At 42.2% G+C, this 20,609-nt stretch overlaps 3 protein-coding genes across 21 annotated transcripts in view; 2 read left to right on the forward strand and 1 right to left on the reverse strand.

Annotated features, from left to right (window-relative positions):
- Positions 1-743, reverse strand: part of ctage5 (CTAGE family, member 5) — a 32,051-nt gene extending 31,308 nt beyond the window's left edge. For 12 of the 17 annotated variants that reach the window (XM_045723582.1, XM_014211132.2, XM_045723581.1 and 9 more), the window contains exons 1-3: positions 432-738; positions 200-333; positions 13-99 (exon numbers count right to left, since the gene is read on the reverse strand). In XM_045723582.1, coding sequence (XP_045579538.1) covers positions 13-99; positions 200-333; positions 432-564 — 354 coding nt within the window. In that variant the 5' untranslated portion in view covers positions 565-738. Of the gene's footprint in view, positions 1-12; positions 100-199; positions 334-431 lie in introns of all 17 variants that reach the window. The other 5 variants (XM_045723575.1, XM_014211122.2, XM_014211124.2 and 2 more) reach the window with 2 other exon arrangements.
- On the forward strand, positions 246-5,944 carry gemin2 (gem (nuclear organelle) associated protein 2). Of its 2 annotated transcripts, XM_045723584.1 has the most exons (11): positions 246-357; positions 1,259-1,381; positions 1,485-1,569; positions 1,776-1,865; positions 1,959-2,018; positions 2,112-2,225; positions 4,755-4,799; positions 4,922-4,990; positions 5,246-5,356; positions 5,523-5,581; positions 5,666-5,944. In XM_045723584.1, exons 2-11 carry the CDS (start codon positions 1,260-1,262, stop codon positions 5,703-5,705), a joined length of 795 nt encoding a protein of 264 aa, XP_045579540.1. In that variant the 5' UTR covers positions 246-357; position 1,259; the 3' UTR covers positions 5,706-5,944. The 2 variants fall into 2 exon arrangements, with proteins under 2 accessions (XP_045579540.1, XP_014066612.1); XM_014211137.2 differs by lacking the exon at positions 246-357 and having other exon boundaries at positions 786-1,381.
- A 777-nt stretch (positions 5,945-6,721) lies between these two features.
- LOC100380709 (pinin) lies at positions 6,722-13,015 on the forward strand. 2 transcript variants are annotated; one of them, XM_014211138.2, is made up of 9 exons: positions 6,723-6,908; positions 7,550-7,618; positions 7,701-7,778; positions 9,935-10,010; positions 10,089-10,183; positions 10,444-10,519; positions 10,692-10,847; positions 11,024-11,162; positions 11,276-13,015. In XM_014211138.2, the coding sequence occupies exons 1-9, from the start codon at positions 6,796-6,798 to the stop codon at positions 12,514-12,516; spliced, it is 2,043 nt and encodes a 680-aa protein (XP_014066613.2). In that variant the 5' UTR covers positions 6,723-6,795; the 3' UTR covers positions 12,517-13,015. The 2 variants fall into 2 exon arrangements, with proteins under 2 accessions (XP_045579541.1, XP_014066613.2); XM_045723585.1 differs by having other exon boundaries at positions 6,722-6,908; positions 9,935-10,183.
- The last annotated feature ends 7,594 nt before the right edge of the window (positions 13,016-20,609 follow it).

Here is a 20,609-nt window from a genome sequence, read left to right on the forward strand (position 1 = left end):
TGGAAAGATTACCTGTGTGGCCACTTCTTTCTCTGTGTTTGCATAAATTTCATCAACTTTCACAGCGTCTTTTGGGAAATAACCAAATCGTCTGTCAATCTGAAATACAGCATAGGGCACAAAACATTATTGCATAACAAACTTACAACAAAATATATGTTATTCAATGTAATTTCAGTGACAAAAAAAAACCACTTACACTTCCTGCCCATAGATCATCTCTTTTGCCAGAGAGTTTGTGGTAAACAAATATCACATCCCCTTTTTTGAAGTTCAGGAATCTACAATCCTTTCCTCTGTGATCTCTTGTGGCCCTGACCCGACTCAGCAAGCCTATACACACAAAAGCCACACAAGGTAATGTATGAATTATTAATTTGTAATATGTGCTGCACATAGCCTAACCACTTATTTTCTTGTTATCTACTTACTTTCACATTCAGAGTCGCCACAAATTTTGAAGTCAGACAGCAATCCCCAAGTTAGAGTTGGAAAAATGAAAATAGTAAATGTCCAAATGTATATCTGTAAAGCAGCCATATCGACGCTGGAAAGTCCTGTCATGTAGAATGGTCCACAGTGAAACTGGGTAGTTAAAAAAACTTTGGTGAAACGGTTCCAAGCTGAATAGTCATGTTGCGTTGAATTCCATTGTGCCAAATGGACATTGCCTTCAAGTTGTTGCAGTCACATCTCAACAAGTAAACATGTTTCAATGGCTAAATGAGGAGGGAATCAAGATACAATGTAACTGAGGAGTAATGATTAACGTGGCAACAGTGCTTGCAACAAGAACGATTTAATTTACCAAGGCAAGGGCTGATCTATAAGCAATACAAACAATCAATGTTTATTGGAGAAGTATCTCCCTTTGGGTGATTTTAATTATTTGTACAGTAATTATGGCGTATAGTATATTTTGTTGTTAAAACAATATGTTATTGGTCATTATGTTGGAAAGCAACGCGTGGAAAATTATGTTGTAGACCTTGACCTGTGGAATTTGGAATGCCAAAATACACATGTAGCGTTATCTTTAAATCGCCATGGCAACGGGCACATTCTATACGCGTCATGATTCGCACTTGAAACAAAATGGCGTCAAAGTTTATTTTGATGTGAGACTTGTGTCCTTATCCAACAAAACAACCTTTATAACGTGATAACAGAAGTACAGTAGTAAATGCAAGTGTCATTAGTTGCCTGTTAACCTAACAGTATATCAATCCGACACTGAGCAAATAGTTTGGAGTTTCAGCATGAAATCCGACGTGGAGGAACTGATGCCCAGGCTTCTGCCTGTGGAAACATGCGACACTGGCGAAGACTTCAATCTAAACGAGCCTCCAAGAAATCCCCAGGAGTATTTGAGACAGGTTCAGTAAGTCCCGCATTGCTCTGTCTTTTCATAGTTTTCACGCATATTCCCAGGAAACACGCATTCATGTAATAAAAAAATTACGCCGCCTTTCTCTTTTTTTCAGATTAGAGGCGTCTCTCTGTCCTGATGTTGTGGTGGCGAAGATTGATCCAAAGAAATTGAGGAAGAAACAATCAGTGAACGTGTCGGTAAGTTTCAGCATATAGGCCACAGCCACAAATAAAATGTAACTAGAGAGACAGAGCGTGAGAGAGACCGACAGAGTCTGTCCGACTATGTATGTATGTATGTATGTATGTATGTATGTATGTATGTATGTATGTATGTATGTATGTATGTATGTATCTATTTATCTATGTATGTATAATTTCTTGACAACTCTTCTATTTGGTAGCTCACAGGTTGCCAAGCTGCTCCACAAGGATTTTCACCGAGTTTAAAATGGCAGCGACAGCAAGTCAGCAACTTCTCAGAAATAAGACAGGTAGCTGTAGATTGTATTATCCCCTATACATTTCAAGTTATTTGTCACGTTGGGTTGAAGTGAGTTATTCTGATCATGTTTTACTACTTGCAGAGTATCAGTAAGCATAGACAACACTGGAGTGGTCATGCATTGGATGACAATGTGTTAATGGTGAGTATGAGATTATGATTTTTTGTTGTTATTGGTAAAAGTGAATTGTAAAATACAACACCCTCTCTAACTATGTGTTTTGTCTATCTCCAGCCAAAACAGGATGCGGAGGAACAATGGAAAAAGTTCTGCCTGGGTGAAAATGTTTATTTGAACTCCCCTCCCATTGACCCTGGTGCTGAAGATCGAGGCCTTGATTATGTGAAGGTAATCTTTTAGACCAGGGTTTCGTAAACTATGGGTCCAGACCCAAAGCGGGCCCTGGGCATGTGAGCAGTGGGTCACGAGTTATGAGAATTCATCTATAGTCTCACACTATTTTTTCTTAATTTGGGTCATGGGAGGACGATTTGGGTCATGGGAGGATGGTACATTTCTCATTTGGGTCTCGAGCTGAAAAAGTTTAAAGAGTAACTTTAATGAAAAAACATTTATTTAATTGAAAACCAGATGTTTTTGAGTAAGTTATAGTGAAACGTCATTTAATGTCTTCAGATTGACAGTTTGTTGCAAAAGTGATATAGTTTAGCAGTAAATCTAGCTCTTTCCCTGTTGCGGTTTAACTCTACCATTGAAATCGTGATGTAGAGGCACCTTGAGAAGGTGCCTCTACGTCATCTCAAGGGAGGGTTTGGTATGAAGTACACCCCCTTCAAGATGTGCTGGGTGGTCCCACCTCAAAGCTTACTATAAAAGCAGGTGAAAGCCTGCCTAATTTGGCAATGGTCTTGCTAAGTGGAGTGTGCCAATATATTTTGAATGATACTTCCATGACTAAACTACTGACCTTACACCAAATTCAAAATGCAGTAAGGCACATTTCCGCAGATGACCAAATTCAATGTTTTTGCTTACCATTTCATACACTGTGCTTTTACGAGAAAAAAACATGTAGGCTATGAGGATTATATGTTTATATTCGTGTCTACATCCATTGTAACAAGAAATAGATGACAGTGGTGGTCATGTCAAAGTATTTGTTTTTTTTCCTCAGTGGTGATGACTGATTGGTGGTGCAGTCTGCTATGACACAGTTCAAATCAAATTTTATTTGTCACATGACAACAACAGGTGTAGACCTTACCGTGAAATTCTTACTTATAAGCCCTTAACCAACAATGCAGTTCAAGAAATAGTTTAGAAAATATTTACTAAATAAAATAAAATGCAAAGTAACACAATAAAATAACAATACCGAGGCTATATTTTTTAAACATAATTCAAAAAATATATATTTAACCTTTATTTAACTAGGCAAGTCGGTTAAGAACAAATTCTTATTTCCAATGACGGCCAACTCCGGACGACACTGGGCCAATTGTGCGCCGCCCTATGGGACTCCCAATCACGGCCAGATGTGATACAGCCTGGAATCGAACCAGGTACTATAGTGACGCCTCTTGCACTGAGATGCAGTGCCTTAGACCGCTGTGCCACCCGGGAGCCTATATACAGGGGGTACCGGTACTGAGTCAATGTGCGGGAGTACAGGTTAGTCGAGGTAACTTGTACATGTAGGTAGGGGTAAAGTGACTATGCATAGATAATAAACAGTGAGTAGCAGCAGTGTAAAATAATTTGATGAATTGTTCAGCAGTCTTATGGCTGGGGGTAGAAGCTGTTAAAGAGCCTTTTGGACCTAGACGTGGCGCTCCGGTACCGTTTGCTGTGCGGTAGCAGAGAGAACAGTCTATGGCTTGGTTGACTGGAGTCTTTGACAATTTTTTGGGCCTTCCTCTGACACCGCCAAGTAAATAGGTCCTGGGTAGCAGGAAGCTTGGCCCCAGTGATGTACTGGGCCGTACGCACTACCCTCTGTAGCGCCTTACGGTCAGATGCTTAGCAGTTGCCTAGCAGGATGCTCTTGCTGTGCAGCTGTAGAACTTTTTGAGGATCTGGAGACCCAAGCCAAATCTTTTCAGTCTCCTGAGGGGGGAAAAGGTGTTGTGATGCCCTCTTCACGACTGTTTTGGTGTGTTTGAACCATGATAGTTTGGCTCTTAGTTCAATAGTTGTGAGTTCTAATCCCACATTGGGCAGATATCTTTTTTCTTCATATGCTTTATTTTCAATATTCATTCCGTGCCCACACTTCTAATTCTGAAAAGTGAACGCCTACCTGTGAGAGGCGTCGCCCTCGTAGTAGTTGTGGTCTTGGGTACTGTATAAAAACCTAATCTGTGAGTTCATTTTACAGTTGGATTAAATACTGCAATGCTGGTTGAATTGAATTGAGCCCCTAATTTTCATTTTCAAGGTGATGATTGCACTTTTCTTCCCAACACAATACTGAAATAAATGTGAGTTCACGTTTCAACAACAAAACAATTACGCCCCATGGGGGATTTGAATTTACACCGCAAGTGACAATAGATGTCTAGAATTTAGTGCCTTAACTAACTGTCTAAAGCCAAACATTTTATGCTTGTGTAGCATAATGTAGTTATTATGCTTTTGTGAGAAAGTGTCTGGCTCCGGTACAATAATGTTTACCCACCCCAAAAATGAATATCTATGAGCAATTCTCCCCCAGCCACAACTTCTCATCTGAATGCATTTTATTTTTTATTATTTGAAGGTTTTGGGCAAATGCTGAAATTGGGATTGAGAGTTACCTTTAAGAACCCCTGTTAAAGTGGAAATATCTGACCATAGATAATATACATCATGTAAGATTTTTGTATGAAGAGTTTGCCATTAATCATGTGTCTGATATTTAACCATTTGTTTCACCAGGTTGGTTTTCCACCTTTCCTTAGCATAGTGAGCAGATTAAATCAAGTGAGTGTTTTCACAGCATTGGCATGACACTCACTGCAATCCTCCCTCATCAATTGATGCTTCTAATCATGACCACAATGACGGTACTCTTGTTTGACACTCAATTATATCTTCCCTACTAGGCCACAATCTCTGCAGTTTTGGAGTACTTGATAAACTGGTTTGAAGAGAGAGAGTTTGTCCCACAGTTGGTAAGTTCAGTTTCTTTAACGTCATCAAGACAATTTGGCATTTTTAATACTTTCCAGGTTTGGGGTCAATTTCATATCTATTCCAGTCAATTCAGAAAGTAAACCCAATTCCAAATTGTCCCAAATAAAAAGCATTGAAGAGTATTTGGAATTGACATTGGAATTTCAGTTTACTTTCTGAATTGACTGGAATTTTAAATGGAATTTACCCCAACCATGATGCTTTCATGGCTAATATGTGTTCAACTTCTCTAGGGAAGATGGCTGTATGCACTGCTGGCTTGCCTTGAGAAACCTCTTCTCCCTGAAGCACATTCCCTAATAAGACAGCTGGCCAGACGGAGTTCTGAAGTGCGGGCCAATCTGGTAGGATGATATAGTGGCTGGTATTAATGGATGTTGAGATGAGAGGTTGCAAACCAACTTCCTTATGGGTAAAGTTCAAATACATCAGATGCTCAAATGTTTGCATGATAATGTTTGATCAGGGTATGATAGTCATTCTTAATTTTTTCTTTCTTTACCATTACAGGAAAGCCAGGAAGATGAAAGGTTGTCTCCTCTAAACTTGATGATCTGCCTTGTTGCAAGGTAAGCTACGTTATTTGACTTCACAAACACTCACAGCCAGGAAAACTTGTCATTTGATAATCATATATATTTTTTTTTACATAGGTACTTTGATCAGAACGACTTGGCCGATAAGGAGGACTAAACGGGTTAATGTGATGAAATCCACGATTTGAGGCTGAAACTGATCACACCATGAACTGTAGCTCTATGAACCCATCATCTTGCTCAGATTTGGGATTCATGGGAAGTTGCACTGTGGCAATTTGTGAAGAAAATGTACCCAATAAATGGTGAAATTGGACCGTTTTTTGTTTTTTTCTATTATAGGTTGTTTTCAACTTCTGCTATTGTTGGAAGTAAATAAAATGTTTGCTTTCACAATTGTTGTGTTTTCATCTTTACAAGCCCACCACTGCTATGTACCATAAAGAAAAACTGTATGCCATACAGACGTCAGACATACACATAAATCCATTGTTCTGAAGGAGTGTTTTAGTAACCAGATGTTTTAAATGCCACTTTTCTGTTGTGTAACTTTAGGATCAAAACAACCAAATTACTATTATTATTTGTCATCATTAGGGCCCTGTGTTTTTGTTAATAATGTGACATGACCTGAATTATAGCCTTTATTTTACAAAAATGAGAATTAGACCAAAAAATAAAAGCAAGTGTCTGAGGATGGTGCTGCTGACCAAAAGAAAACGGGACAGTTTGATGAAAAAGCGTCAAATCAAGGTCATGTGACATGATTAAACGATATACAGGACCCAGTCAGAATCAATGGGCGAGTTCGTTTTGCATGGGCCGGTTCCCGGGTGGAGATTTCACTTAAGGACCAATGGAATGGTCTAAAATGTACAAACTCCGCTTACCCGGGGCAGCGGGCCATGCAAAACGATTTCGCCCAAAGAAAATATTTGATTATCGTCAAGAAAATACTGGACATGTGGCGATTGGAGAATGCTCACATTTATGGTCATTGCTTTCTGGAATCCTTGGGTCGTCCTTAACCCCATTGAAGTTAACATTGAAAATGGTTGGGGTAGGGATGTCCCAAGGATTCTGGAAAGCAGTAACCCACAATTTATGGACATGTGCGTTTAACTACGCTAATGAAGTTGCCAATTGGGCATTTGAGTTGTCAATCAAGGTTGTGAAACGCGTTTATCACCCCCCATGATGCATTGCAGCGAGCGACCTGTGAGAGGAAAGCTTGTTAGTTAGCTAAGATGGCGGTGGCAGTAGGTTCTTTGCAAGCCCAGCTTGAGAAAGCTAAAGAGAGTTTGAAAAATGTAGACGATAATATTCGTAAATTAACTGGCCGGGATCCTAATGAATTGAGGTAAGACATACTGCATTTTGAAACGCAACATCGTATTCTATTTGTCAGCCTTTATTCGTCTAACTAACGTTAGTTAGTAATATACGCCAGTCCCAAGAAAAAAATGGCATCTCCCATTCTCGTCCACAACCAGGGTGCGTGCTGTATAATCGAATCGACCTTGTGCTAGTTAAATGGAAGTACATATACTTAAATGGCTTACTGGAGTTTTTACTTACCGGTAGGTGGCAGCTGGGTGGTTGCCGTTGCCCATTCATTATTGTTGAACTGGCGAAGTAACGTTAGCGAGATAGCTTTCTAGCAGAAAAAATATAATATTACTAACTTACTCAGTCGTTGTCAGTTATGTTTTATTCTCCAATTAACGTTAGCTTGCTAATTATTAACAGTACTAGCCACGTTGGCTAGTTTCGATTCAGTTTCATGTCCAGACTTATCGGAGTAGAAGTAACGGTAGTTAGCTATGGAACACTGATTTATTATTGTGTCGATCTCCATTCCAAATGGATTATCACCACTATATAACGTTAACTAGCTAGGTTTTCTAAAAGCTATCGCTAGCTATGACTACAACTCTGGTCCATCTATGTATGTTACAGCTAAATCACAAGAAGTAGCTAATCTCTCTACCTTCATTACAGACCTGGCCAAGCTAGAAGGCCAACAATCCCAGGCGTTGGAGGTAGGGGGCGAGGAATCAACTTGTTGAGGTAAAACATTTTGCCTTACTTTCCATCAGTTGGTGTCAATACCTCTGTGAGAGCTGTATGTAACATTCACATTTGTCTACAGACGTGGACTCTCCGACATTGGTGGAGGACCTGGAGGACCCCCAGCTAAACAGAGGGACATTGAAGGGGCCCTTCTGAGGTCAGAATAATCTATAGATCTGGCCTTCCCCTGCTGTAGCAAAAATGAGTCGTACTCACTCTGCTCAAGTCAAATTTTATTTGTCACATGGTTAGCAGATGATAATGTGAGTGTAACGAGATGCTTGCGCTTCTAGTTCCGGCAGTGCAGTAATATGCAACAAGTAATTCCCCAACAACTACCTAATACACACATCTAAAGGGGTGAATGAGAATATGTACTTGTAAGTATATGGATGAGCAATGGCTGAGAGGCATAGGCAAGGTGCAATAGAGGGTATAAAATAGGGTATATACATGTGATATGAGTAATGTAAGATATGTATACATTTAGGTGCATTGTGTGAAGTGACTAGTGATCCACTTAGTGGCCAGTGATTGGGTCTCAATGTAGGCAGCAGCCTCTCTGTGTTAGTGATTGCTGTTTATGGTCGAGAGGTTATTTTTATTTGTCTCTCGGCCCCAGCTTTGATGCACCTGTACTGACTTCTGAATGATAGTGGGGTGAACAGGCAGTGGCTCGGGTGGTTATTGTCCTTGATCTTTTCGGCCTTCCTGTGACATCGGGTGCTGAAGGTGTCATGGAGGGCAGGTAGTTTGCCCCTGGATGATGCGTTGTACAGACCGCACCACCCTTGGAGAGCCTTGCAGTTGCCGTACCAGGCTGTGATACAACTCGACAGGATGTTCTTGATTGTGGATCTGTGAAAGTTAGTCCGGGTTTTGGATGACAAGCCAAATTTCTTCAGCCTCCTGAGGTTGAAGAGGCGCTGTTGGGTGGACCATTTCAGTTTCTGTGATGTGTACGCCCATGAACTTAACTTTCCACCTTCACCACTGCCGTCCATTTGATGTGGATGGGGGGTGCTCCCTATGCTGTTTCCTGAAGTCCAGGATCATCTCCTTTTGTTGACTTTGAGTGAGAGGTTGTTTTCCTGACACCACACTCAGTGCCCTCACCTCCTCCCTGTAGGCTGTTGCGTCGTTGTTGTTGATCAAGGCCACTACTGTTGTCGTCTGCAAACTTGATGATTGAGTTGGAGGCGTGCATGGCCACACAGTCGTGGGTGAACAGGGATTACAGGAGGGGGCTGAGCATGCACCCTTGTGGGGCCCCAGTGTTGAGGATCAGCGAAGTGGAGATGTTGTTTCCTACCTTCACCACCAACTTCTAAATCATTGTTGCTCTATTGACGTGCCTCTAAGTAAATCGGGTGATAAATTGACTACTGTTTTGGTTGGTTTCCCGAGCGGAGACTGCGGTTCAGATCTCACCCTTTACAGAGAATTGCATCCATGTTTTTCAGGCTTGGCTACACCTTCACAGCAAAAAATCCAATGCATTCTAGGGTATATAGCCAGGCCTAATTTGTTTGGTTTTCAGCATGAATCTACCATCTCTTCATTACTGCGGGGGTTTTCTCCCTGGCCTTAGAGCTTGGTGTTTCTGATTGTGATTTGTTTAGGGAGTGTAGTTGCGTTTCCTTTAGCCAGCTGTTGGCTGATTTTTAAAATAAATAATTAGAATAGGAAAACATTCAGAAAATATACTGAGAATAAATATCCTCAATCACATTTGCTTTGCATGGAAGTTGGTTCAGGTTGTCTTTCATTCGAGTCATCTTTCTACTCTGCCTGTCCACACTCTGTCTTGAGTGGAGTCTGTCAATTGGAACTTTGTATCAACTGGTTCTGGGCGCAAACTTTCCCGTGCCATCAGCTCCGTGACAGCATAAGCTGTATGTGTGCATGGGTGAAGTGTTGTGGTATTTTAGATTGTTTTGCTGGATTAATATCCCTGAAAGAGTATTCCCACGTATTTAATTGAAGTCATTTTTGCTTCTCTCCCTCTAATGCCTGGTCGAGTAGTTGGCTTAAAAGAAAAAATCTGTGGCTGCTGTACCAAAGATGGATGCACAGACAAGTGTAAAAGTAGACATAGAGCCCAAATAGATGGAGATGTGCAAGAAGCCAACTTTCACTTGGTAGGCTGCCATTCCTCCTTAGTTATTGCAGTCACTTCCATGTGGTGTCAATGAATCGGCAGTGGGCACTCCTAAAAAGGCATTACCTTTACCTGGTGGTATTCAAATGGTTTTCTATTTCATATGGCCGGTAAATCACGCGTTTGTCCTCTTGCGTGTCTTTATTGTATAGGCTGGCCGGTGACCAGCGAGCGAGGAGAGATTCACGCCATGACAGTGACGCTGAGGATGATGACGATGTCAAAAAGGTAAATCATTGTACACTGAATGTCTTTAATGTCTTTAATCCGTCTTTAAACTCCCCGCTTGCCGTTCTCCATACACAGCCAGCGTTGCAGTCATCAGTAGTAGCTACCTCCAAGGAGCGTACGCGTCGAGACCTGATTCAGGATCAGACCATGGATGAGAGGGGAAAACAAAGGTAATGCATCAATACGTATGTGTAAGGAATAAGTGGGCGGCAGGTAGCCTAGTGATTAAGAGCCCCAGTAACCGAAAGGTCGCTGGTTCGAATCCCTGAGCCGACTAGGCGCTAATCTGTGCCCATGAGTAAGACACTTAACCCTAATTCCGCCTCTAAGTTGCTCTGGGTAAGAGCATGTGCTAAATAATTTAACTATTCTATTTCCAAGAAATCATCTTATCATACTAGTCATTGCTTTTGCTTCTTTTTCCCTATAGGAATCGACGCATGTTTGGCCTGTTGATGGGAACGTTACAGAAATTTAAGCAGGAATCTAATGTGGCAACAGATAGGGTAGGGATAACACTTTACTGCAATATGTGCATCAATAAAACTAATCACTGCATAATACTGTAAATGCATAAACATTTGCCTTAGCTTTATGCTTGGTGAAAATGATTCCAACCATTAGGCTATAGTTTGGAATATTTCCCAATGGGAACTTCATTTTTATCTCTTGTCTTAGCAAAAGAAACGCATTGAGATTGAACAGAAATTGGAAGTTCAAGCTGAACAAGAACGCAAGAAAGTAGAGGGCGAAAGACGAGAGCTCTTTGATGAGAGGCGTGCCAAGCAGACAGAGCTGAAACTGTTGGAACAGAAAGTGGAGCTTGCTCACTTGGTAAGGACCTTTCTTGAAAGCAATATTCAATCTTATTGGTTATGGAGTAGCCTTACAAAAACAAAGTAAATATTAAACCAGTAGGAACATTGCAGTAAGATGAAATTAAACCCTCATGTGTTTTCCCCACATGTCAATGAGGAGATTCTGTGCTTATTAACTTTTTTGTATTCTAGCAAGAGGAGTGGAATGTGCACAATACAAAAATTGTCAAGTACATCCGCACAAAGACCAAGCCACCCATCTTCTATCTGCCTGGGAGGATGTGCTCAGCCACTCAGAAGCTCTTTGATGAGTCGCAGAAAAAAATGAATGGTAAGCAATTGTGCCTTTAGCCATTCCTCTGCGCTCGACAAGTGGCAATAATACACGTCCTTGGTGTGCGTTGTCTGTCACTGAATCTGTTTTTGTTTTATCCCTGTTTCCAGTTATGTTTGAGGAGAGACGCGAGGCGTTTGCCGAGTATCTGAATAAGATGGAGGCTCGGCCTCGACGCCAGTCTCTGAGGGACAACGCTCTGGGTAAGGACCTGAAGAAAGAAGAACAAGAGGAGGGTAAGCCCACGGGTCAGGTAGTCAAAGTGACAGGTAATCGGTTTAATGTGGAGATGGAGGACGAGGCAACACTAGAGAAGGAAGAGGGGGATGTGGGTGTAATGTGTAAGGAGGATAGAAAGAAAAAGTCAGGAGAGAAAGTCGAGGAGCAGGCAACTAAGGGGGAGAATGAGGAAAATGGTCAAGACATTAGAATAGTAGAGTTCAGAGAGATGGAAGAGCAGATGGAGGTTACTGCAGTGGTGAGGGAGGCTGAGGGGCAGGTCGGGGATAAGAAGATGGAGGATAGTTTGGTGATAGGTGGGGCAGAGGTAGGTAATGAGGAGAGGGTCGCAGAACAGCAGCAACAGGTTAAGGTAGAAAAGGAAAATAAGCCCCTTCAGAATCAGGACCCCACAGCTGTGTCAGACGACCAGGAGAAAAGCTTTGAAATGCAACCAACCGACGATGAAGAGCTGCAAACAGAAGTGTCCAAACCCCTGCTCTCAGAGCCCAACCCTTGTCTGGAAGTCTCTGATGGAGCATCTATAGCCCCTGAGGTTCAGATCCCCCTGCTGGAGGCTGGAACAGAGCCTCTCTCAACAGAGCAGAGCCAAGAGGCTTATCAAGGCTCAATGAAGCAGACCGCTGATGTCCAGCCTGCCCAGGATGATGCTGCCCCCAAGGAGCTGGAGCCTCTGATCGAGGAATCAAGCAGGGGACGTGGAAAGTCCAAGTCAAAGGACAAGAAGGGAGATGGTGGTGGCAGCAGTAGCTCCTCTAGCAGCTCCTCTGGCTCCTCGTCCAGCGGGAGCTCCGGCTCCTCTAGTGGATCCTCCAGCAGGAGCAGCTCCTCCAGCGGCAGCTCCTCTTCCAGCTCCTCTAGCAGGAGCCGCAGCCGGGGGAGGAAAGACAGGAAGCATAGGAGGAAGCCGTCCGAGAGGGAGAGGAAGAAGGGAGGTGGGGACAAGAGCCAGAAGTCGTCCATGGGCAGTGGTCGTGAATCCAAAGGTTCCAAAGACAAGGGCTCTAAGTCTGACAGGAAGAGGACCAGCTCTGAGGGCTGCCGGTCAGGGAAGATGTCCTCTCGCAGTGACCGGGATCGCAAGTCTGATAGGAAGGAAAAAAGACGTTAAAGTTGGTTCTTCTGTCATGCTTAGTTCTGTTTCTCCTTTTGATAAATACATTTTCAGAACTGAAATGTTGTGGATTTCCTTAAATGGAGTTCCACCGGGTAGGGAAACTTATCTGCCTTAGTGTATTTCTTGGAACAATGTGGGTTTTTAATCAAATGTTTCTTTCTCTAGTCCCCATTCAGTTGACAGCCCTGTTGCGCTGGGGTCTGGACTTATTTTACCTAGATTTATTTTATTTGATTGTTCTATTGTTTGGTTTTTAATTGTTCCTAAACAGGTGCAATGTGAAGAGGATGTGGTGTATTCTTTGAATCCAGTGTTAAGGTATAGGGTAGTAGTGTAATGTTGAGGAATTCTAACATACAGCTTTTTTATTCATCTAAAGCCTCAGTCTGACTGCAATGTGCATGACACTTGTTTTGGAATGTAATGTTTTTATTATAATTTTTTTTCAAATGAAATCTAAGCATCTTCAATTAAAAGAGAAAGAAACAGGTCATATTCTTGTCATTAATGGCTCACATCTTAATGATTTCTTACAGCCTAATGGTCATTAAATGCTACTTGTTGGTTGGGATGCAGAAACCACATGCATATTCAATGTATATTGTTTAATGTTATCTTTAGATTAACTGATTTAAGTGTTTTTATATAATTGGTGGATACCCTCTGGCAGACCGGTACCCTTTTTAGAATGGGTTTGTGACGCATGATGCTCCACACAGTGTCTTTGGCAAATATATTTTTTCACACTTTGTTACAGTACAGCCTTATTCTAAAATCGATGCTGATGAAATTTCAATCTATACACAATACCCCTTGATGACAAAGCAAAAAAAATTATGAATTTTTGCAAAAATATGAACTTTCCTTTTATTTCAACAAGGAACACAGACTGAGACCAAGGTCTCTTTTACAGCTGGGCCCTGCGTATACATGTTTACACATACAGTTTAGGTACAATGATTAAGAAACTACACTATCACATAATTCAGCAACAGATTACATTTACACAGGTTATTCCCCTAACAGCACAAGAACTTGCATTACCTGAAACAGTTACAAACAATACAAAAATAAAAATCCTCCAATAAATATTTAAATTGGGCAAGGGGGACAAGAGTCTCAAGTGCAAGTTTAGTAGCATGGTCTACACTGTCAAAAGCTTTCGATAAATCTATGAACAAGGCGGCACAGTACTTTCTATCTAGGGCATTTAATATAATTTACAATGCGTACAGTGGCTGTAATAGTACTGTGTTTAGGTCTGAAGCCATATTGATTACTAGAAAGAGTATTAACAGTTAAAGATTAGTTGCCTATTCACCAATGTCTCTAGAATTTTTGCCAAATAGGAGAACTTAGAGATGGTAGTGAATTGGATAATTATCGGCTCTTTACCTCCCCTGAGGAGTGGTAAAACAAGCAGTTTTCCAATATTTGGGAATCTTTCCTACGACAAATGTTTGATTAAAGATGAGTCACGTCACTTAAACCCTTTGCTATGAGACTCGAAATTGGGCACAGGTGCATCCTGTTTTCATCGATTTACCCTTGACGTTTCTACAACATGATTGAAGTCCACCTGTGGTAAATTCAATTGATTGGACATGATTTGGAAAAGCGCGCACACACACACCTGTCTATTTAAGACCCACAGTTGACCGTGCATGCCACGAGGTCAAAGGAGTTGTCTGTAGAGCTCCAAGACAGGGGTGTGTCCAGGTCTGGGGAAGGGTACCAAAAAAATCCTGCAGTTTGGCTTCAATTCTTAAATCGAAGTTTGGAACCAAGACTGTTCCTTGAGCTGGCTGCCCGGCCAAACTGAGCAATCGGGGGAGAAGGCCCTTGGTCAGGAAGTTGACCAAGAACCCAATGGTCACTCTGACAGAGCTCTTCTGTGGAGATGGGAGAATCTTCCAGAAGGACAAACGTCTCTGCAGCACTCCACCAATTAGGCCTTTATGGTAAAGTGGCCAGACGGAAGCCACTCCTCAGTAACAGGCACATGACAGCCTGCCTGGATTTTGCCAAAAAGCACCTAAAGACTCTCAGACCATGAGAAACCAGATTGTCCTGAATGCCAAGCGTCACGTTTGGAGGAAACCTGGCACCATCCCTACGGTGAAGCATGGTGGTGGCAGCATCATGCTGTGGGGATGTTTTTTAGCGGCAGGGACTGGGAGATTAGTCAGGATTGAGGCGAAGATGAACGGAGCAAAGAACAGGGAGATCCTTGCTGAAAACCTGCTCCAGGACCTCAGACTGGGGCAAAGATTCACCTTCCAACAGGACAACAACCCTAAGCACACATCCAAGACAACACAGGAGTGGCTTCGGGACAAGTCTCAATGTCCTTGAGTGGCCCAGCCAGAGCCTGGACTTGAATGCGATCGAACATCTCTGGAGAGACCTGAAAATAGTTGTGCAGCGATGCTCCCATCCAACCTGACAGAGCTTGATATGATCTGCAGAGAAGAATGGGAGAAACTCCCCAAATACAGGTGTGCCAAGCTTGTAGCGTCATACCCAAGAAGACTCTAGACTGTAATTGCTGACAAAAGTGCTTCAATGAAGTACTGAGTAAAGGGCCTGAATACTTATGTAAATGTCATATTTCAGTTTTATTTTTAATACTTTAGCAAAAATGTGTAAACAGTTTTTGCTTTGTCATTATGGAGTATTGTGTGTAGATTGATGAGGGGGAAAAAATGATTTAATCAATTTTAGGTTAAAGCCTTATTCTAACAAAATGTGGAAAAAGTAAAGGGGTCTGGATACATTCCGAAGGCACTGTACGTTCAACCTGTAATATGTCATTCACTGCCATACTGCCCAGCCCTTATATACTGCGTCCTGCAAAATGACTTGATTAAAGGTAGTCCGGTTTTGAACATGCTGCAGGCAAAGAGTCATGTAGTTCTCAAATGGTAATGCTAATTATAATATTATTCTGCTCAAGTGGCTTGGAACGAATCCGGTACTAAATATACAGGTGATGCACAATGAAGCTCATGATAACAGGACAGTTTGACAGTGACTGGATGAAAAAGTAATGAACCTGTACTGCTGATCACATTGGACACAAAAGGTTTCACAGTGTCTCTCCAATGTCAAATTCAAGAATGCTAAGATGGGTGTTTTATGCCAGGGGTACTCAACTCTTACCCTACGAGGTCCGGAGACTGCTGGTTTTCTGTTCTATCTGATTATTAATTGCACACCTGGTGTCACAGGTTTAAGTCAGTCCCTGACTAGAGGGGGACAAAATGCAGTGGAACTGGCTTCGAGGTCCAGAGTTGAGTTTGAGGGTTCTATGCAGTCCTTCGGAACTAGAAGCACAAGCATTTCGCTACACTCGCATTAACATCTGCTCACCATGTGTATGTGACCAATAACATTTGATTTGATTAATTATACCAGAGGTGCAGTAGCTGTAATGTCCACTTGGTGACAGTAGTGCCCCAGGGGTATAAACCCAAAGCCCTATCTGCGTTTCTCTTGCGCACTAAGCACTCATGGACAAACAATATTATTGCTTGAATCACTAGGGTAGACTATATAACCAACTGCAACATTGTTCATTATCTTTAATAGTATAGAAAATAAATATACTTTTGATTTTGGGTCAGTGCAAGGATACAGATGGTTTACTGGGCCTATTAATGGATAGTGAGGTCTCAGGGTTGGGTAGGTTACTTTCTAAATGTAATCTGTTACAGTTACCTGTCCAAAATTGTAATCAGTAACAATTTTTGGATTACCCAAACTCAGTAACGTAATCTGATTACATTCCGTTTACTTTTGGATTACTTTCCCCTTAAGAGGCATTAGAGAAGACAAAAATGTTACCAATTGAACAACATCTATTGCAGAAGTTATCAGTGTTCAAGTTTACACAGTCATGAAGTTTACATGGCCGTATATGGATGTTAAATTTTACTTTATGCCGGCTTCTTCTAACCCAACGCTTTCTATTACATATAATAATACGATTAAATGATATCTTCACATTAAAAACGAAAGTCTTTCAGAATTCCAGTCATTCCAATAAATGTTATACCCCTTGAACTTCAAGAATAGGACTTGGAAATATGGAAGTATAGATTAGCCAAATTGTTTTACCTGAGCATGACCACTATATTAAGGACTTATTAGCCAGCCCTTCTCTGTTGTTTATGATCTTGTTGTCATGGAGGACTGATTGGGCTCATTGATTTGAGTTGAAAAAGAAATGCTGCGCTCTTGGAATGCCATGCTTTGAGCACTACTGAAAAGTTCTATTTACATGTGAAAATGTAATGCCATATGCTGCATTTGCTATAGGCCATTGTTTACCTTTTTGTTGGTGACACTTTGATATCTTGATAATATGCAGCTGTTTAAAGGGCAAATCCACAGATGAAACAATAACAAAACGTCTGGCCCAGTATAAGGTAGTTGTTGTGGAATTGTTAGATTACTTGTTAGATATTACTGCACTGTCGGAACTAGAAGCACAAGCATTTCGCTACACTCACATTAATATCTGCTAACCATGTGTATGTGACCATTAAGATTTGATATCGCCGTAGACCACCAATGCTGTCAGCCTTACAGTGGCTTGCGAAAGTATTCACCCCCTTGGCATTTTTCCTATTTTGTTGCCTACAACCTGGATTTAAAATAGATTTTTTGGGGGGGTTTGTATCATTTGATTTATATAACATGCCTACCACTTTGAAGATGCAAAATATTTTTTATTGTGAAACAAACAAGAATTAGGACAAAAAAAACTGACAACTTGAGTGTGCATAACTATTCATCCCCCAAAGTGAATACTTTGTAGAGCCACCTTTTGCAGCAATTACAGCTGCAAGTCTCTTGGGGTATGTCTCTATAAGCGTGTCACATCTAGCCACTGGGATTTTTACCCATTCTTCAAGTCAAAACTGCTCCAGCTCCTTCAAGTTGGATGGGTTCCGCTGGTGTACAGCAATCTTTAAGTCATACCACAGATTCTCAATTGGATTGAGGTCTGGGCTTTGACTAGGCCATTCCAAGATAATTAAATGATTAAACCACTTGAGTGTTGCTTTAGCAGTATGCTTAGGGTCATTGTCCTGCTGGAAGGTGATCCTCTGTCCCAGTCTCAAATCTCTGGAAGACTGAAACAGGTTTCCCTCAAGAATTTCCCAGTAATTAGCGGCATCCATCATTCCTTCAATTCTGACCAGTTTCCCAGTCCCTGCCGATGAAAAACATCTCCACAGCATGATGCTGCCACCACCATGCTTCACTGTCGGGATGGTGTTCTCGGGGTGATGAGAGGTGTTGGTTTTGTACCAGACATAGCGTTTTCCTTGATGGCCAAAAAGCTAAATTTTAGTCTCATCTGACCAGAATACCTTCTTCCATATGTTTGGGGAGTCTCCCACATTCCTTTTGGCGAACACCAAACATGTTTGCTTATTTCTTTCTGGCCACTCTTCCGTAAAGCCCAGGTCTGTGGAGTGTATGGCTTAAAGTAATCATATGGACAGATACTCCAATCTTCGCAGTGGAGCTTTGCAGCTCCTTCAGGGTTATCTTTGGTTTCTTTGTTGCCTCTCTGATGCCCTCCTTGCCTGGTCCGTGAGTTTTGGTGGGCGGCCCTCTCTTGGCAGGATTGTTGTGGTGCCATATTCTTTCAATTTTTTAAATAAATGGATTTAATGGTGCTCCGTGGGATATTCAAAGTTTCTGATATTTTTTTATAACCCAACCCTGATCTGTACTTCTCCACAACTTTGTCCCTGACCTGTTTGGAGAGCTCCTTGGTCTTCATGGTGCCGCTTGCTTGGTGGTGCCCTTTGCCCCTTGTATATATACTGAGATCATGTGACACTTAAATAAAGTCCACAAGTGTGCAATCTAACTAATTACGTGACTTCTGAAGGTAATTGGTTGCATCAGGTCTTATTTAGGGGCTTCATAGCAAAGGGGTGAATACATATGCACGCACCACTTTTCCGTTTTAATTTTTTTGCATTTTTTGAAACAAGTTCTTTTTTTCTTTTCACTTCACCAATTTGGACTATTTTGTGTATGTCCATTACATGAAATCCAAATAAAAATCTAATTTAAATTACAGGTTGTAATGCAACAAAATAGGAAAAATGCCCACTGGCATCAGTGCCTCGTCCAGAGTGTCCGGCAACAGTGCCTCGTCCAGAGCTTCCGGCGACAGTGCCCCGTAGAGAGACGGCCCACTGTCCGGAACCAAGAGAGTCGGCCCTCCATTCCGGAGCTCCCAGAGTCCAGTCCAGGATCTACAGTGACAGGCTTCAGGCCGAGGTATTCAGTAGGGGTGGACTGGTTAGGTAGGGGACTAAGGCCTGAGCCTAAGCCACCTCCACTGTAGGAGGTTTGGGGAGGGGGGGTGTAAGCACGGGAGCCGTCGGTGACGGCAGCCACCCTCCCTCCCTCCCTCCCTTTAGTTGGCTTGGGGCTTAACCCTGGCCCAGCCAAACTACCCGTGTGCCCCCCCCCCCCCCAATTTTTTTTATTGTGGATGCCTCTCCACCTCTACCTGCTTCCCAGGCAGGCTGTCACAATGGTCCAGTAGTTGTTCCCACGTCCAGTCTATCCTTGCCTCTAATACCTCCAGCGACCAGGATGCCATCACCTCCCGAGCGCGCTGCTTTCTCCACTTCAGGTGCTGCTCCCTTCTTTCCCTAGCCCAGGTTCCTTGCTCCTCCTGGGCCCGCTGCTTGGTCCATTGTTGGTGGGGGGTTCTGTAACGGCCGTCGTATAAATTGGACCAAGGCGCAGCGGGTTGAGTGCTCATTTTGACCTTTATTTTAAATAACCACGAACACTTCACAAAAACAAGAAAACGGACGACAACATAACAGTTTGCAGGCTAACCCTAGCAGTGCAAAACAACCTCCCACAATTCCCAAAACAAACATACTCCTAATTATAGGACCTTCAATCAGAGGCAACGATAACCAGCTGCCTCCAATTGAAGGCCCCAATCCCAATTACTAAACATAGAAATAAACACCCTAGAAACAGACAGAACTATACAACATAGAACTATACCAAAAACCCCAGAAACATAAATCAAACGCCCCTCTACATAAACACACACTCAAAACCATATAAAACAAATACCCCCTGCCACGTCCTGACCAAACTCTAATTACAAATAACCCCTTACTGGTCAGGACGTGACAGTTCTGTCTTTTCAGGTGGATTAAACTGAAATTGCAACAAACTTTCTATGGCTTGTTTAAAAAATAATGATATTTTGGAGATTATTTAATTTTCAAATAACCGAAAGTGAGCGGTTGTGATCTGAATAAAGGGAAAAAGGCCATTCTTGAACATGGGGTGAGACATTCTTACTAATTTACTAGAGAATCATTTCGGGTTTTAGGAATAACTTTTGTATGACTGACAGAGGTGGGACTAGGTAATTGGTTTACAAGTCACAAGTAAGTCTCAAGTCTTAGCACTCAAGTCCCAAGTCAAGTCCCAAGTCAAGACAGGCAAGTCCGAGTCAAGTCTCAAATCAAGAGCGTCAAGTATCAAGTCAAGTCTCAAGTCCCAAAGGAACGTCTTGATTAGTGTTATGTTAGCTAGCTACATAGTTGCCTTTGTATCATGATAATGTGTAGCACTGAAACTATCGAGGTTACCTAGCCAGCTACACTTTCAAACAAAGTCAACAACGCAGCCACTGCTAGCTAGCCTACTTCACCAGCCAGCAGTACTGTATCATTTTAATCATTTTAGTCAATAAGATTTTTGCAACGTAAGCTTAACTTTCTGAACATTCGAGACGTGTAGTCCACTTGTCATTCCAATCTCCTTTGCATTAGCGTAGCCTCTTCTGTAGCCTGTCAACTATGTCTCTGTCTATCCCTGTTCTCTCCCCTCTGCACAGGCTATACAAACGATTCACACCGCGTGGCCGCTGCCACTCTAACCTGGTGGTCCCAGCGCGCACGACCCACGTGGAGTTCCAGGTCTCCGGCAGCCTCTGGAACTGCCGGTCTGCGGCCAACAAGGCAGAGTTCATCTCAGCCTATGCTACCCTCCAGTCCCTCGACTTCTTGGCGCTGACG

Source organism: Salmo salar, chromosome ssa09 (assembly GCF_905237065.1).
Source record: "Salmo salar chromosome ssa09, Ssal_v3.1, whole genome shotgun sequence".
Classification (NCBI taxonomy): domain Eukaryota; kingdom Metazoa; phylum Chordata; class Actinopteri; order Salmoniformes; family Salmonidae; genus Salmo; species Salmo salar.

Bases quoted from the DNA above. Each gene is read 5' to 3' on its own strand.
- gemin2 (XM_045723584.1), top strand. From the start codon at position 1,260: ATGAAATCCGACGTGGAGGAACTGATGCCCAGGCTTCTGCCTGTGGAA. The intron at 1,570-1,775 runs GTAAGTTTCAGC...TCTATTTGGTAG, and splicing joins AACAATCAGTGAACGTGTCG to CTCACAGGTTGCCAAGCTGC. The intron at 1,866-1,958 runs GTAGCTGTAGAT...TACTACTTGCAG, and splicing joins ACTTCTCAGAAATAAGACAG to AGTATCAGTAAGCATAGACA.
- LOC100380709 (XM_045723585.1), top strand. From the start codon at position 6,796: ATGGCGGTGGCAGTAGGTTCTTTGCAAGCCCAGCTTGAGAAAGCTAAA. The intron at 7,779-9,934 runs GTCAGAATAATC...TTTATTGTATAG, and splicing joins ATTGAAGGGGCCCTTCTGAG to GCTGGCCGGTGACCAGCGAG. The intron at 10,520-10,691 runs GTAGGGATAACA...CTCTTGTCTTAG, and splicing joins CTAATGTGGCAACAGATAGG to CAAAAGAAACGCATTGAGAT.